The sequence below is a fragment of the Panthera tigris genome, chromosome C2 (assembly GCF_018350195.1).
Source record: "Panthera tigris isolate Pti1 chromosome C2, P.tigris_Pti1_mat1.1, whole genome shotgun sequence".
NCBI lineage: Eukaryota > Metazoa > Chordata > Mammalia > Carnivora > Felidae > Panthera > Panthera tigris.
In genome coordinates, this window is record NC_056668.1 from 61,452,524 (window position 1) to 61,467,139 (window position 14,616).

General features: G+C 38.6%; 1 protein-coding gene and 1 long non-coding RNA gene across 5 annotated transcripts in view; one reads left to right on the forward strand and one right to left on the reverse strand.

The window, feature by feature from the left end:
* Window positions 1-14,616, reverse strand: part of LOC102957482 (limbic system associated membrane protein) — a 649,275-nt gene that overhangs the window by 5,721 nt on the left and 628,938 nt on the right. For 3 of the 4 annotated variants that reach the window (XM_007098640.3, XM_042999166.1, XM_042999167.1), the window contains exon 8: window positions 3,540-3,572. The exons of the other annotated variant lie outside the window; for it this stretch is intronic. In XM_007098640.3, the coding sequence (XP_007098702.1) occupies window positions 3,540-3,572 (33 nt within the window). The remainder of the gene's footprint in view (window positions 1-3,539; window positions 3,573-14,616) is intronic. 4 annotated transcript variants of the gene reach the window in all.
* LOC122242051 lies at window positions 9,746-13,683 on the forward strand. The gene is made up of 3 exons (XR_006222206.1): window positions 9,746-9,785; window positions 11,234-11,267; window positions 13,551-13,683. It is a non-coding gene; the product is annotated as an uncharacterized LOC122242051 (long non-coding RNA).

Sequence of the window (14,616 nt, forward strand, 5' to 3'; positions counted from 1 at the left end):
ATATACATATATGGACCTAAATAAACATGGTCACATATAACATTCTTGCTAATGTATGTACACACATATATATGCAGATACAAAGAGAAGTATATATGTTATGTGCGTACTCATATATACACATATGATATAATGTACATGTGTATTATTGGTCTTTTAACACATGTAATTGAGAATTGGCTGTTACTTTCACATGATAGTCTATGATATATATAGGAATCCCAGTATGACTGTGTTAATAATCTTTAATTTTATCCTTAGTAGAATTATTATTATATATTTGAAATGCATTTTGTGGATCTATTAAAGATATCTTCATCTCTATCAATTATTATTTATTAAGTGCTCTCATATAACTGTTTGATGTGCTTATATGACATGCTCTTTTCATAATTGGTTTTGAGAGTAAATAAATAGCTTGAAAAAAATGCACGGGTAAATGAATGAGAGTTGGAGAACCATCACAAGTGTGTATGCAATTATAGATATATATGACTGCATAGGAGACTACTTCAGTTAATGGCTATTTCAGGGAAGAATAATCAGCAAAATCATTAATTACATTTTAGTTCATAGTTATGAAATTTCTGCTTATTTGTGAAAATGCAAATGATAAATCTTATTTCCCACACCAGATGGCCAGGCTCAGCAAGTGCTTTTATATACTGACAGATATAATGAAAGCAAGAGTCTGTAAACACAAATTTAGCCTTAAGAATAGATGAGCAAATAGAACCACAATTCAAAAGTTGCTACATGTTTTTCATACAACAGACAAAAATCATGTCTTGGCAGTTAGGCACATTCTATATGTGTTTATGTATGTGTGCATACACTTATATGCATGGTATCCCATAAACATGCAATAAATGGTAGCATCATCATTATTGCTATTAACTGTAGAAGGTTGGATTACAGAAAGGCATGAAATACCTCTGAACCAAAGGTATTGGTTTGTGAATTGGGTCAAGGCTTTTAAAGTTTGACCTGATGGGGCAAAATTCAGCTATAGCAAGATTGAGAATCTTGAGTCAACACACCAGGTCAAGGTTCTTGACCCCAGGACAGGATGATAAGTGAGACTCTGTATCAGCATGAATGCTGGACTGCACTTTGTCACAGCAATGTTTTTAAAAGGGAATTTGTGATTAAGGACAAGGTTGATAAAACATCCTGAAATTGCAGGATATGTGGATTTTTGGCAAGTCTCTATGATACAGATCTGATGCAGGATACTCTGCCAATTGATTTGTCTTTCAGTAAAATCTCAAAGAAAGTACAAGGTGATTTTCCAACACCTGCTTTAGAGGGCATACACTTGGAGACGCTTTATGATTCAAATCTAGCCAGTGCATTTCTGTTGCTTCTCCTGAGTACTTAGGGCTCATTTTCCTGAATGTAGGACTAGATTTATTCAAAATAATCATTCTTAAAAAATTAATCATTAATCACAGCCTCAGTGATCCTTGGGCATTCCTTTCAGCCACTAAGGCATCAAGGTCTATAATGATTTTATTCCTGTTTTCAGCCACACAAGAAAAGAAGAAAGAAGACTAGGTGAGTTTAAGTTTGAATTCTACTTAGAATTATTAAGGGCTGACCGAGTGACTGAGAATAAAACAAAAACTCAGACAAAATACAAGACAACTGTTAAGCAAAGGAGAAAAATAATCTACATCTCTCTTAGATATTATCCGGATATGCAGGCTAAGGCACTTCCCCGTCCTGGGAAGCCATGTTTAAAGGAAAGCCTGATAAGATTGACTCTGGCGCCACCTGCTCTCCACGTTCAGCCAGTACAGCTTCCTCTGGGTGAATGAATTGGGGGATTAAAGTTTATAATCTTCAGGCTGGAGACTTGAAGAGGGGATATATTGATGTTTAATTTGAACAGTGTACCTTAGAATTAAATTTGGACTTCTCCTACAAGTGAGTCTTGGATAAGCCTGAAGTATTTTCACAGTAACGTCCATCACATCTTTTCCATCACAACAGCATCAAATATTTTGGCATGCAAAATTTTGAAATTTTAGGCTAATGCTTAGAATCCCTTTGGGTGACACTAGGAATTTATCTCAATGGTCTTTGAAATAAAACCCTATGCCCAATTTCTCCATCCATATCAACCCCCTGAGGAATCATATGTTCATTCCATTAACACTAACCACTTAAAATTCAAATGTAATTGATAATCCTGGCATTGGGGAAAGAGTAAGGTCTGAAGGGGACAGGAGTTTACACTTTCTTGCACCAAATGATCTTGGTACAATGTATGTACTTCTGATGTCCTCTTCCCTGCTGCCTTCTGTGAAGATTTGTTAGAGCTGGCCATACACAAGGTGCTGAACCTTTCCTGGGAGTAAGCAACAAAGGCTCCATAATTTTTAATGTTTATTTATTTTTGAGAGAGAGAGAGACAGAGACAGAGAGAGAGAGAGAGAGAGAGAGAGAGAGACAGAGTGTGAGCAGGGGAGAGGCAGAGAGAGAGGGAGACACAGAATCCAAAGCAGGCTCTGGGCTCTGAGTTGTCAGCACAGAGCCCAATTCAGGGCTCGAACTCACAAACTATGAGATCATGACCTGAGCCAAAGTCAGACACTCAGCTGACTGAGCCACTCAAGTTCCCCAAAGGGCCCATAATTTCTGTGGCTGTTGGTCACTAGTAGGGTCTAAGTCCCACAATAATAGGCTTTCACTATTGAGAAGGACCTTGGCTATCTCATAGCCTTTGAGACTCAGAGAAGAAAACATTTTCAGGTGAGACAATTACCAATCCAAGTGAGTGGTCATGAGAACTTAAGAAGGGTAATGTCTGGCCATGCAGCTTTCTCTGTGACTCTGGTCTGGGGATAGACTCTGTAAGGATTTCTGTTGGATTTCTAAGGAGGGTGCCTCAGAATTGGTAATTGTTTGCATTTCATGAAGCTTTAACTTGATTGCATTGTCTTTGTAGGGAGACCTGGGTGATTTTTGTGCCACGAGGCTGGCTGATGGAGGCATGTGGAGTAGTTCCTGGGAGACTGCAGCAGTCTGGGTGTACTGAAGAAAGGGGAGGTTATCTGAAGACCTGGGAGAACACTGAGGCAGGAGAGAATATTAAGTGTTCAAGAGCTTCATATTAGGAAACACTACTCTATTTCCTTTAGCAATGTATCCATTTTAATAGCCAACAAGACACAGTAAAGTAGGCTCTATATTTTTTCTGAGAGCCCAGTCATTGGACAGTGAACATTGCCAAAAGTGCAGATCTGCAAGAATTAACCACGGCCACACATGGAAAGTGGGAGAGGGAATAACTTGTTCAGTTCCAGAGATTTAAAAATGAATAGCTATCAAGAGCAATATAGGGGTTATGGGCTTTTTGTGAACGAGAAAGTTTGCAATTTGGGAAACATAGTGGCAAATACGTTATGAAAATTATTATCACAAATTATTGAGATGAAATGAACTCAAGTGTATAAGACCCCAATATATGGCTATGAAATCTTAATTTTAACATATAGAAGATATTCTTTAACATATAGAAATAAGAGCCATACCTTTTTGCTTGAAGTGCACGGTGGTGCCAATTTCTAAAAAAGAAACATTTAACAAAACAAAAAACAGATAAAAATTTTTTTTTTTATCAACTGAAAATAAGCACAAAGGTAAGCTGGTACTCTCCACTGAAAGGAGAATGGGACAAAAGGTAGAAAGAACATTCTAATAGAAACACATACTGGTAGAGATTGAAAGAAAGGCTCATGGAAAGAGATTGTTTTGTTGGAACAAACGTGCAGTCGGAGGTGGCAAAAACAATTTCCAACTACAAATATTTGATGTTACATGTTATGTGTATAGACAAGTACAAGAACTCTGACAATGGCAGGTAAAAGTACTCTTGACTGCAACTTAATGGAAAGATGGAATGTGTCCAGCCTCCAATCCCATCCTGGCATTTTGTCCCTGGTTGGTTCCTTTCAGGCCAATTGACCTTCACATTTTTCTTCTAACTAAATCCATTCCAACTTTAGAACTTGTGCACATGTTGTTTCTTCTGCTTGGAATGTTTCTCCCCCAGATCTCTGCATGGCCCAGGCAGTCACTTCATTCAGATTTCTGCTGAAATGACCCAACTCGGGAAGGACTTCTCCCATCACCTTCTCAAAATGGTACCCTCTGTCACTTTCCATTCTTTTACCCTGATTTATTAATGTTATTAACACTTATCCCTACTTGGTATCATTGTACACATTTCCTTATTTGCTTGGTTAGAGTTTATCTCCTCCACTAGAATATATGTTCCATGAAGGCAGAAGCAGTGTATGTCTTGTCAATTATTGTATCCCTGTGCCTGCATTAGAGTCTGACATGCAGTATGTGTGCAATAAATACTTGTTGAATGTGTAAATCTCAGGGTTGGAAGAGCTCATACAAGTCAAATACTTGAATTCCCTTTTGACTATCTTTATCAACTAAACTAGAATACTGTTTGATCTTTAGAAGTAAATATGGAAAATTTCCATAGGATACCACGTTGACTCACAGGACCAACTGAATGGTTAATTAGATACAGGAGTCCAAACCATGGCTGTGGGATATGGATTGTCTTCTCTGAAGATCAGGATGTAGCCCTGCACCCCTCAATGACACGCTTTCATGAAGGAAGTAAATTGACTGAACTCTGAAGCTAAAGAGAGCCTTTTGAACTGGACATCCATTTACCTCATTTTCCTGCTTAAAACTTTTTCATGCTTTCTTGTGTCTTCCAGGATAAGGACCCAAATCCTTAGCATGGCATCTAGGACTCTACCCCTTCATCTCTCCAGCCTCATCAATGTCTGTCATCTCTGCATCCTAGCCCACATGCCTTCCTTCATCCTCCAGGGTATAATGTTTTTTTCTGTTGTAGGGCTGATGGCCCAATGTTATCACTACTAGAAATCCCACTTCTCCTGTAGAATTCATTTATAACTTCCACAGGGAAGGCTTCCTTAGTCCCCTTAGTAAAATTCAGTCCCCTTTTTTATAAGCTCTGCTCTCCTTCATCACACTCATTTCAGTTTTAATTTTAAATTCATTTGTCTGAGGTTTTGAGTAATGCTTGTCTTCATCACTGGACTGTGAGTTCCATGGAGCAGGGGCTGTCTCTGCTACTGTCCCTTGTTGTAGTCTAGCCGATGCATGAAGGCACTCTGCATGCACAATGGGCCAAAACAGATTTAGAATTACTGAAATATGAGAAAAATAAATATATGCCAGGCAACCTCCTAACAGAGTCTCTGTTAAAACAACAGAGAGTCTGAGTAGCTAAATTATTACCCGATTTAACACAAAGGGGTCAGAACTATAGAATTAGGTCTTCACGGTTCCTTGGGGTTCAGTGCAGTCTATTTCCTTCACAGATTTTCCATTTGTTTATCCAAAGGAGGTCACAAGGAGAAGTCCTCAAACAGCATACTGTTTTCTGGTTTTCTTATGATGGCTATAAGAAGGGCACAATTTTCCTAGAGTCTGAGATCTTGAAAATGTTTGGCTACAATTCAGCATTAGTGAAACTAGTAAAAGCCAGGCTGCTCCTAACAGCAAGCTGTGTCTACATGTAAGAATGGCTTTCCTAAACTCGTCAGATGTGGGTGGAGGGATCCTAGTGTGAATGTTCTTTTGTATTATGATCGCTGGTGGACCTCCAGATGTACTTCTGAAGATGCTCAAAGCTATTGGCACCTGTCTTTCTGTCTTTGAAGAGTTAGTCTATTACTTGCACAAGTAATTGAAGTCTTCTGTATGGAAGCCCGTACAGAAGGATGTAGAGAGAATTCTGCCCCTCTCCTAGCAGAATCCAGGAACTGTTGTCATTTTTACTCCAGAAGTGAAGCTAGATTTCATCAAGATATTAAGACAGTAGTCTCTACCTGTTGACCACACTGATCATCTGACCACTGATGTTTCAATTGTGTATTAAACATACTGCCACCAATTTTTCTAATATTCTTTGAAATAAATGCTTTGGCTTAAAAATTGTTGAAGAGGCACTGTAGAGAATGTACTTAATATAATGTGAAAAAACTGAGGCCCAGAGAGGCTAATTGGTTACCCAGGCTCACACAGAACAGAGCTGAGACTGAAATCCAGGGCTCCCACTTCTCCAGCCATAACCCTGTCCCTTATTCTACAATTTCCCTCTGGTACTTTTGTGAAGGCAAGGCTATGTAACTATATAGCCTATATAACTCTAGGTTTATCATAGGATATTTACATGACTCACTCCCGACTGGGGACAGTTTGGCTCTGCTCTTGTGCAGAGTGAACTTCCCTTCTTTCTTTGGTCAAGCCTTCTAGTTTCTCATTCTTTAGAATTTGTAAGAATGCTGCAAGGTCATAGAGTGATTGCTTCTTGCCCAAAGAGGCCTAGATACCTAATGGAGCCATCTTTATATAAAGAACACTTGGTTCCCCCTGCTCTATCCCTGATCCACAGGCCTTCTGGGATAATTCCAAGCAACTGTTCAGGAGCCTGGGTGGGCAGGAAGACCAACAGTCCTGCTCAAGCTAGAAAATATCATTAAACCTCTCTGTGCCTCAGTTTCATTATCTGTAAAATAAATTTAATTAACATGCTCCTTATAAATTTGTGCTATGGGTTAGATAAATTAATTATCATACTGTACTTGGAATGCTGCCAGATACATAGTAAGAGTTATTGTTATCAGATTTGTGGTAAAATCCCTTCTAGGGAGGACTTTCAGTGAAAGTTTGGTGGAAAAGAGAGAAATATATCTTAACAAGTAGGCCATGCCAGTGCAGATTCAAAGAACAACAAAAGTCTACTGCACCAATACGGATGAACAAAACATTAACAGGTGTTAGCACACTGCAGTGATAGGGAAGCAGAATGACTAGGCAGCGTGTTGGTCTGGAGAACTCCAGCAATATGCCTGGTTAACCAGTCAGTGACTCAAGCCTGGATAAGAGTCTACATGTCCTAAATATTTCTCTTAGGGATCAGAAACTCCCCTACTAATTGAAAAGAGTTATTAAAAGAAGGATTTGAAAACGTTGCTCCAATATTATACTCTATGAAGAAAAGCTCACAAGAAATCAGATAAAAAATATGCATTTGCTTGAAACACCTTTAAAAAGCAAACCAGCTTACCAATTAAATTTTAGGAAGCACTCCCTATTGCAATAGATAAACTGGTTTGTGAAATGCTAATGATCTTAAGACTTGGAATTCCATTTATCTTTAGGAAAAGAGAACAGAGTGCTTATTCTGTACTATTATTTCTTATTCATCCTCTTCTGTTGGAATAGAACCTTCCTTTTTGAGGAGCAAAACCCTGCACGTTTTGAGCCTGGCACTTTGAAATTCTGGTTGTGTGCTGCCATCTTGTGGTAATATAAAGACATAGTCCTATGTTCTGCCTAAAGGCATTGCCTTTGTCCACCAGGTGGCAGTAGTGGGAAAAAATAAAAACTTTTTATCACGAAGAGCCAGCATGAAAGGTTACATTTCAAAAAGGAGTATTTCTTATTCTTACGGAAGAGAAAAAAAAAATATTTTTTTGTTGTCCTTAACAACTGAAAATGATTCTTCTTTTTGTAGTGCTAAGGTGATTCCAAATTCTTAAGTAAAACTGCCTTGACGGGCATATTATTTCTGTAGGGATTCCCTGGACACACTCATTAGAATACACTTGAAACCTATGATTTTTATACCTTTCAGGAAAACATCTTACCACACATCGACCCTGCTTTAGCAAATACACTTAACAAGTAAGCGTGACAACGCAGGTACAAAGAATAAAATAAAAAGATAAATCTACTGCAGCAATACAATGGACAAAACTTTGGGGGAGTTTAGTACAGAGAAAGTTCTAGAATTCTCTGGAAGCATTATTGCTACATGCTTAGACTTTAGCTCCGGCTGATGGAGTACAAGGAGACCGTGGGGGGAAAGAATTTAATACTAGAGAAGGCAAGTGTTATGACACATTTATTTATGCTCATCCGTCTTTGACTTTTAATTTTCAGATTTTTAAAAAGTTTATTTATTTATTTTGAGAGAAAGAAAGAGAGATCGAGCAGGGGAAGGGCAGAGACAGAGGGAGAGAGAATCCCAAGCAGTCTGTGTGCTGTCAGTGCAGAGGCCAACATAGGACTCGAGCTCACGTGGGGCTTGAACTCATGAACCCTGGGTTCATGAGCTGAAACCAAGAGTCTGACACTTAACCAACTGAGCCACCCAGATGCCCGTAACTTTACACCTAGCCATGTTAGACAAGCCTGCAACATTGGAAAGAGCCGATTCAGTCTCTCTAATTGGCATAGACCATGTCTTCCTTGTTTACTACTGTAGTCTCAGCTCACTATTTCTCTAGCATGGAGTAAGTGTCCAACAGATTTGCTGAATAAATGCCCATGCATAAATGAATGGATAGATGAATGAACAAATGAATGAGTGATTCAATTAATACCTGAAGATCCATCCTAGCTGGGATTCTAGGTAAAGGAAGATTCTATTCTGCTTTAGGAACCATCATGCCCTAGTGGCAAGACAAAATTATTGCTGAGAATTCAGGCATTTGAAGAGCCAGATAGGGCCAGGAGTTACTTTCATCAGTCCCCAAATTCAGGCAGGTAGAAAAATTTTTGGAGTGTTGAACTTTATTTAAGAATATCTTCCCAACTAATGAAAATTTAAATCTTGGAAGATAAAAACCCAGGCTTCTTTTTTTGTCCAAAGGCCAGAAGACTTATTCTTACCTCTTACCTTCTCATCTTCCATGATGTGGTAGGATTCATTTATTCATTCTCTCTTTTTCCCTTTTTCTCTCCCTTTTTTTCTCTCTCATTCTCTTCAGGAATTGAAGTCAGTGATATGAAGGTGAGAGAGATGTGTGATTGGAAACTCTAGAGTTTATACTTTGGAAAAATCCCTTATTGTCCTAGGTAATGTACAAGTCTGTGTTTATGAACAACTTTGGCATTTTTCCTTCTTTGAGTTCTATCTGGAAGAGAAGATGAGGGTACGACCAATCCATAAAGGGAAGAATTGATTTTCAGTGCTTTGACTCTCTGGACTCTTAACCACTTACCTCAAACCCGCTGCTTCTAAGCACTCATTCATTCCCAGCCATGTGTAGGATATACAGAGCTTTGGCGGTCTATGTTGTTTGTGCGGTTGTTCTAATTCCATGATTACTTGAACATAAATGGCTCACTTTTTAACCTGCCACAGCCATTTGAACAAGGAAACATTCTCTCCTCTGCTGTGCACAACTCTTTGTAGAAGGCCAGTCATCTGATATGCCTTAGGTTTTGAAAATGACATATAAGTTTGAAGATGTAAAATGATTAATTGCCCTCCCCCACCCCTGGTTCCCCACCATTCTGGGCCATCTAGTAAGACTGTATGTTCAGGAGACAGGGAAGGTCCAAATTCAATGGGGATCTTGCCCTCCAGTTGCCTGGAGAAAGTGAGAGAGACATGGGGTTAAAATCCTTAAGGGATTTAATAAAAGAAATGAAGAAGATTCGATGTACTGTCTCATCTTCCTTCACTGATGCTGAACACCTGAAGCCTAACATTTATAAGGTTCCTCGATGGGCACTTATGCTTTATGTGCTCTTTTACTTTTTGTCAATGTTTTGAAAAACAAAACCCTTATTATTATAGTGGCTTAAAAGGGGGATGTTTATTAATTCAATTTTCAAATACACTTTCAAGCTTAGACAGTTATTAATTTCTTTCTCGCAGGTTTCTCCACTCAGAGGCTTTAGGCAACAGCAGCATCTACTTGCAAGTATTATTATTGGTTTTTTTTTGACATAGAAAAAGATATGTCTGTGATTTCTGTTTAGGTTGTTGGAGTTTTTGATTATTTCCCACTTACTGAATTCATGTTGTACAACCCTTCATGCCTAATACCTCTGGAGTGATGTTCTCTGAGAACCACAGCAATGATTCTGGGTGTAGTTCAGGGGGAAAGGCCAAAATAGAGAAACAGGGCTAAACCTCAACCTTAAGGCTATTCCCATTTTTTTTTATTTGTTCATTTTTTAAGTAAGCTCTACACCCAATGTGGGGCTTGAACTCATGATCCTGAGATCAAGAGTCATATACTGTACTGACTGAGCCAGCCAGGCATCCTGATTCCTGTTTTCTTAGTTCATAGGTGGACTATTATCCTAACTACTAAGAGAACATATCAAACTAGCTAGAAACTAGGGAGTTTTAGTATGTCATCAGTATTTGAGAAAGGAAGATGGCTTCCCTTAACTAGCTTCAGGTCATGAAAGGAATCCTACACTTTACTTTCAAATACTTGTAAGGGCTTTCCTCTTCACATTTGAACAGAAATGGACCTCACATGTTTTGTGCTATTTAGGAGTGAGTTGGAGCCCTAAATGTTTGAGCAGAATATTTGCCACCCTGGACATAGGGTAATAACTCCTTGTTAAATGAATACATAAACGCAAACCAAATTAAGGCTGATGTAATTTCTAATTGTATAATGTGAATAAAATATTTGAGAGTCATTTTTTATTCTCATCAATTAGTGAACAATTCTCTATAACCAAATGTTCTACAGTAAAGAGGATCAGAAAATTTTTTTAAAGGTTATTACATTAAAAAAGACAAATTTATAAAAGGGGAATATTACTACACCAATTTAGAGAGAGAATTGGTAAGCGCTCCCATATCTGAAAGGGGGGGAGGGATATTACTGGAAATCCTGGAGGTGACACAAAGGAAATTTCTTATAGGACGAGTCAGGGTGGACTTGGATCTGGAAGAGATGTGAGTGAGCTGGCAGCTGTGGAGACAGCCCTGGCCCTGGGCAGGAGGGCTGGTCCTGAGCCTGCCCACGCTGTGAGCTTGAGCAAGTCAAGAAACACACTCAGCCTCAGAAAGGGCAGAAAACAGAGAATGGCCTAGGTGTTTTAACTTAAACATTTTATAGTCTACTGACAGCTGACACCTCAGATGAAACATTTGCCTGTATCATATTAATAATATTATCTCTGAGGAGAGAGATATATGTGATCTTTATTTTCTTCTCTATAGTTTCATATATTTTCAAAACCTTCCATAATGAGAATGCATAACACTTATTATCAGAATAGAAAATTATTTATAAAAACAAAGAATTGCATGAAAAGAGAGACCTCGAAATCTGGGGAAAAGAAAATAATAGTTGGCTTTGGGTTGACATAACAAGGAGATTGAATTTTTTTTTCTCTTTTTTAGTTGGCTGGCATCATAGAGCAAAACCAAACAGAAGGTAAGATAGGTAATGTCTAATTTCTATAAGGAATATAGTCTTAACAACATGAAATGACAAGGCAATAAAAAATGCTTTATATGGGTTTATGAGGTCCTTCTGACTGTAGGCTTGGTATAATTGCTCTGTAGAGTAGCATAGGTGCGCGATTTGACTTTAACTGCTATGGACCCTGCTCAATGGCAATATGGATTGTTATAGAAAGTGCAGATTGGCCAAGCATTCCCACCACAAAGAGAGGGCTTCATTAAGTCTGTTATAGCAAGTCAGCTTTCTCATATCCTACAGGTTTCTTATATAGCCTGAGAAATTTAAATTTTAATAATCAATGAATTAAAATGTTAGAGAATGCCCAAGGGTCTAAGTTTAATAAAGGGGTTTCCCACGGCCACTCCACCTAAAAAACATATGAGATTAAAAAAACTCCACAAGTAAATGTATTTGAATCAGCTGTCAGTAACGTATTGGGGCCAGACAGGCAGTTTCTGCCTTCTAGAAGAAACAACTGCTTCTGCCCTTGTATCTAGAATGCACCTGTTGTACCTGTGGGTACAATTCTGGCCTTTTGCCCTTGTTAGAATTTAAAGACCAGTCATCTCATTTAATAAAGAACTACCTCCCAACCCCAAATCTGCTTAGTTGTTGGTACAAAGTAGATTATATTTTCCATGTTTAAAAACATACGTTATATGTATATTTTAAAGCCTTTTGTGCCTTCATTTATTTGACTTGCTAAAAAGGATTAAAAGCACAGGTTTGTGTAGGTCTCTAGAGATTGTCATTCTTTCTGGTTTTCTTCCTCTCTTTTCATTTCCCAGTCCTAAATTGTGAACTGCAGATCCATTTTAGAATACATTTTAGATTTAAATTCTAAGATTCAAGACTGTCTTTAATCCATGTAATGTGTGTTTTCATTTTGTATGTTTCAAAATAAAAAAAAAAACTTTCAAATACCATAAAACAAAGTAACTGGCCTGCAGAATTTTAATGTTGAGATAACAAATGAATTTGTGAGGTTTTGGGACCAAAGCTCTTGGAAATAAGATAAGGGATTAAAGAACGTGGTACGCTCTGGACCTATATCCCTTGGACCTATGTCTACGGCACTAAGCATCACAGTTCAGGACTTGGTAAAGGCAGTTGTGCTTTGGACCTTTGCCAAGTGACTTTATTACTCACAGTGCCAGGATGCCTCAGTGATTCATACTCCTGCTGCGTCACTGACTCCAAATATAACATCACCACCAGGTTCTGGAGCAGATCCTTGAAAATATTGATGGCCCCTTACAACCTGACCCTTCCTACAACTAAAATTGAAATTCACCATCAAACCTCCCTGTTGAGAGGCTCAAAGTTTTCCCTAGATGTTCTGCCAAATAGGCTCTCAGTATTTTTTTTCTCCAAAAACCTCACCCAGCACAGTGCTACCTACCATACAGACAGTATACTGTATTGGTACATGTCTGTACAAATAAGCCAACAGAAATTTCTTGTCTTCAAAGTATGACAGAGGTATAAATACAAATTCCCTTGCCTTTAAACCCCACTGGTTTGTCACATGTCTTTTCTTTTTAAAACAGGCCAGAGGCAAATGAGAAGGAATAAGAAACTATTAGGGAAACGTCATTTTTCAGATTTTAAGAATTAATTAGACTTAATATTGTTTAATTCTCTCCGGATTCTAAACTTTTGTATGTACTGGAATGTTTGCTCCTCTCTTTCCTCATTTCTGCCTTTTAAACTTCACTTTCACCTGGAAGCCTTCTCTGACCAGTCCAGGCTCCCTTTTCTGTGCTCTATACAGGTATACAGGTATCCTAAACTTAGTAACCTTTCTTATGATTGCTTAACTCCTCATCCACTGTCCCATCTGGTCTGTAAGCTCTGTTAGTGCAGAGGCTGTGTCCTGCTTATTTTCCACAGTCATTCTCAAGACCAAGCTCAGAGTTTGCCCTAGTACTAGGGTAGGTTTTTTGCTTTGTTTTGTGTGAATGAATGGTGTGGTCCACATATTGTCCATTGTCAGATAAGCTGGGCCAGAAATTACTTGCACTGGCCATCAAGAATGAAGTCTCTTTCTTGTGTTCCTAATGGTTAGAAATCTCAAGAAAAAGAAAACACGAACTTTAAAAGAAACCGTAAAAAGCACAAGAAAGTGGAGAGTACATCCAAGTGGAGAACAACAAGTCACACTATTAATTGAATGACTTAGGATGGGAGGGTTGATACTCTAAGGGAAGACCAACCTCCAATGAGTGAGATTGTTCTGTTTTTTTCTTTTAGCACTGCAACACTGAGCACCTTTCAACGATGAACTTACCTGTGTTCTGGAGCTCCGGCGAGGAAAACAGAACACATCTCCCAAGTTACTTTCTAACTTGCAGTTCAACAAAGAGAACTGCAAGCTACTGCTTGATTTTTGTTTCTCTCTTTTTCTTTCTTTTGTTCTCTTTATTTTTATAGTTGTTTCTGTGCTCCAAACATCCCTTGCTTCCAAGTCATACAAACTCCACACACATAATCGAGAAAAACACTTTAGAATGGCCAAGCAACTTTCCGACAGAGAACATGGCTGGGAAGGCCTGGTGCTGTGTGGCCGAAAGAGGACTGAATGGTACACAGGATGGACAGTTAACCAGGACACAGCTATTTCATTTTTTTTTAAACCACAGGATGCTACTCTTGCCCCAAACAATGTCTCTTAGGCAGTTAAAAAAGTCCCACTGGAACTGCAAAGTTTGGAAGGTGAGTGGTTAATTTAGAACCATTGTTACAAGTGTAGTGCAGAGAAAATAGAATGGACTGACAGCTGTGATATATAGTAAAGATACTCTGTTAGTGGTAATGCCTAGGTGTTAAAACATACATATGTGTTACAGAGATGTGGGAAGCATTTTCTTTTACAATCAGCATGGTAATAAGCAAAACAGTGCCATAAACTATGGTGGTGCTGGGCTCCCCAGGGTCCAATTAGGAAGCATGATAAATGACTTGTAAAGTCTCTCCCCCCCACTGATTTGTGGTGGATATAAGCTGACAATTCTCAGTGGAGTCCTAGTGAGTGGTCTGCCTACTCCCATCATACATCTGGGTACATAGGAACACCTTAAATTGGAATTCCAAACTCATTATGTCATGCTGTGTTCTTACTTGGCAGGTGTGTTTCCTCACAGCAGTATACAAGGGGAGATATAAGGTGGGACCACTTAAGCTGATTTTTTCCCCCTGACTGAGGTGCTTGTTTAATTTAATACCTAAAAATGACTTGTGATGATGAAAGACCACTGTGAGGACAGAGTGACTATATACAGGAAGTTGTTACTAAGGTTAATTTGTATCTTGCCTCTTC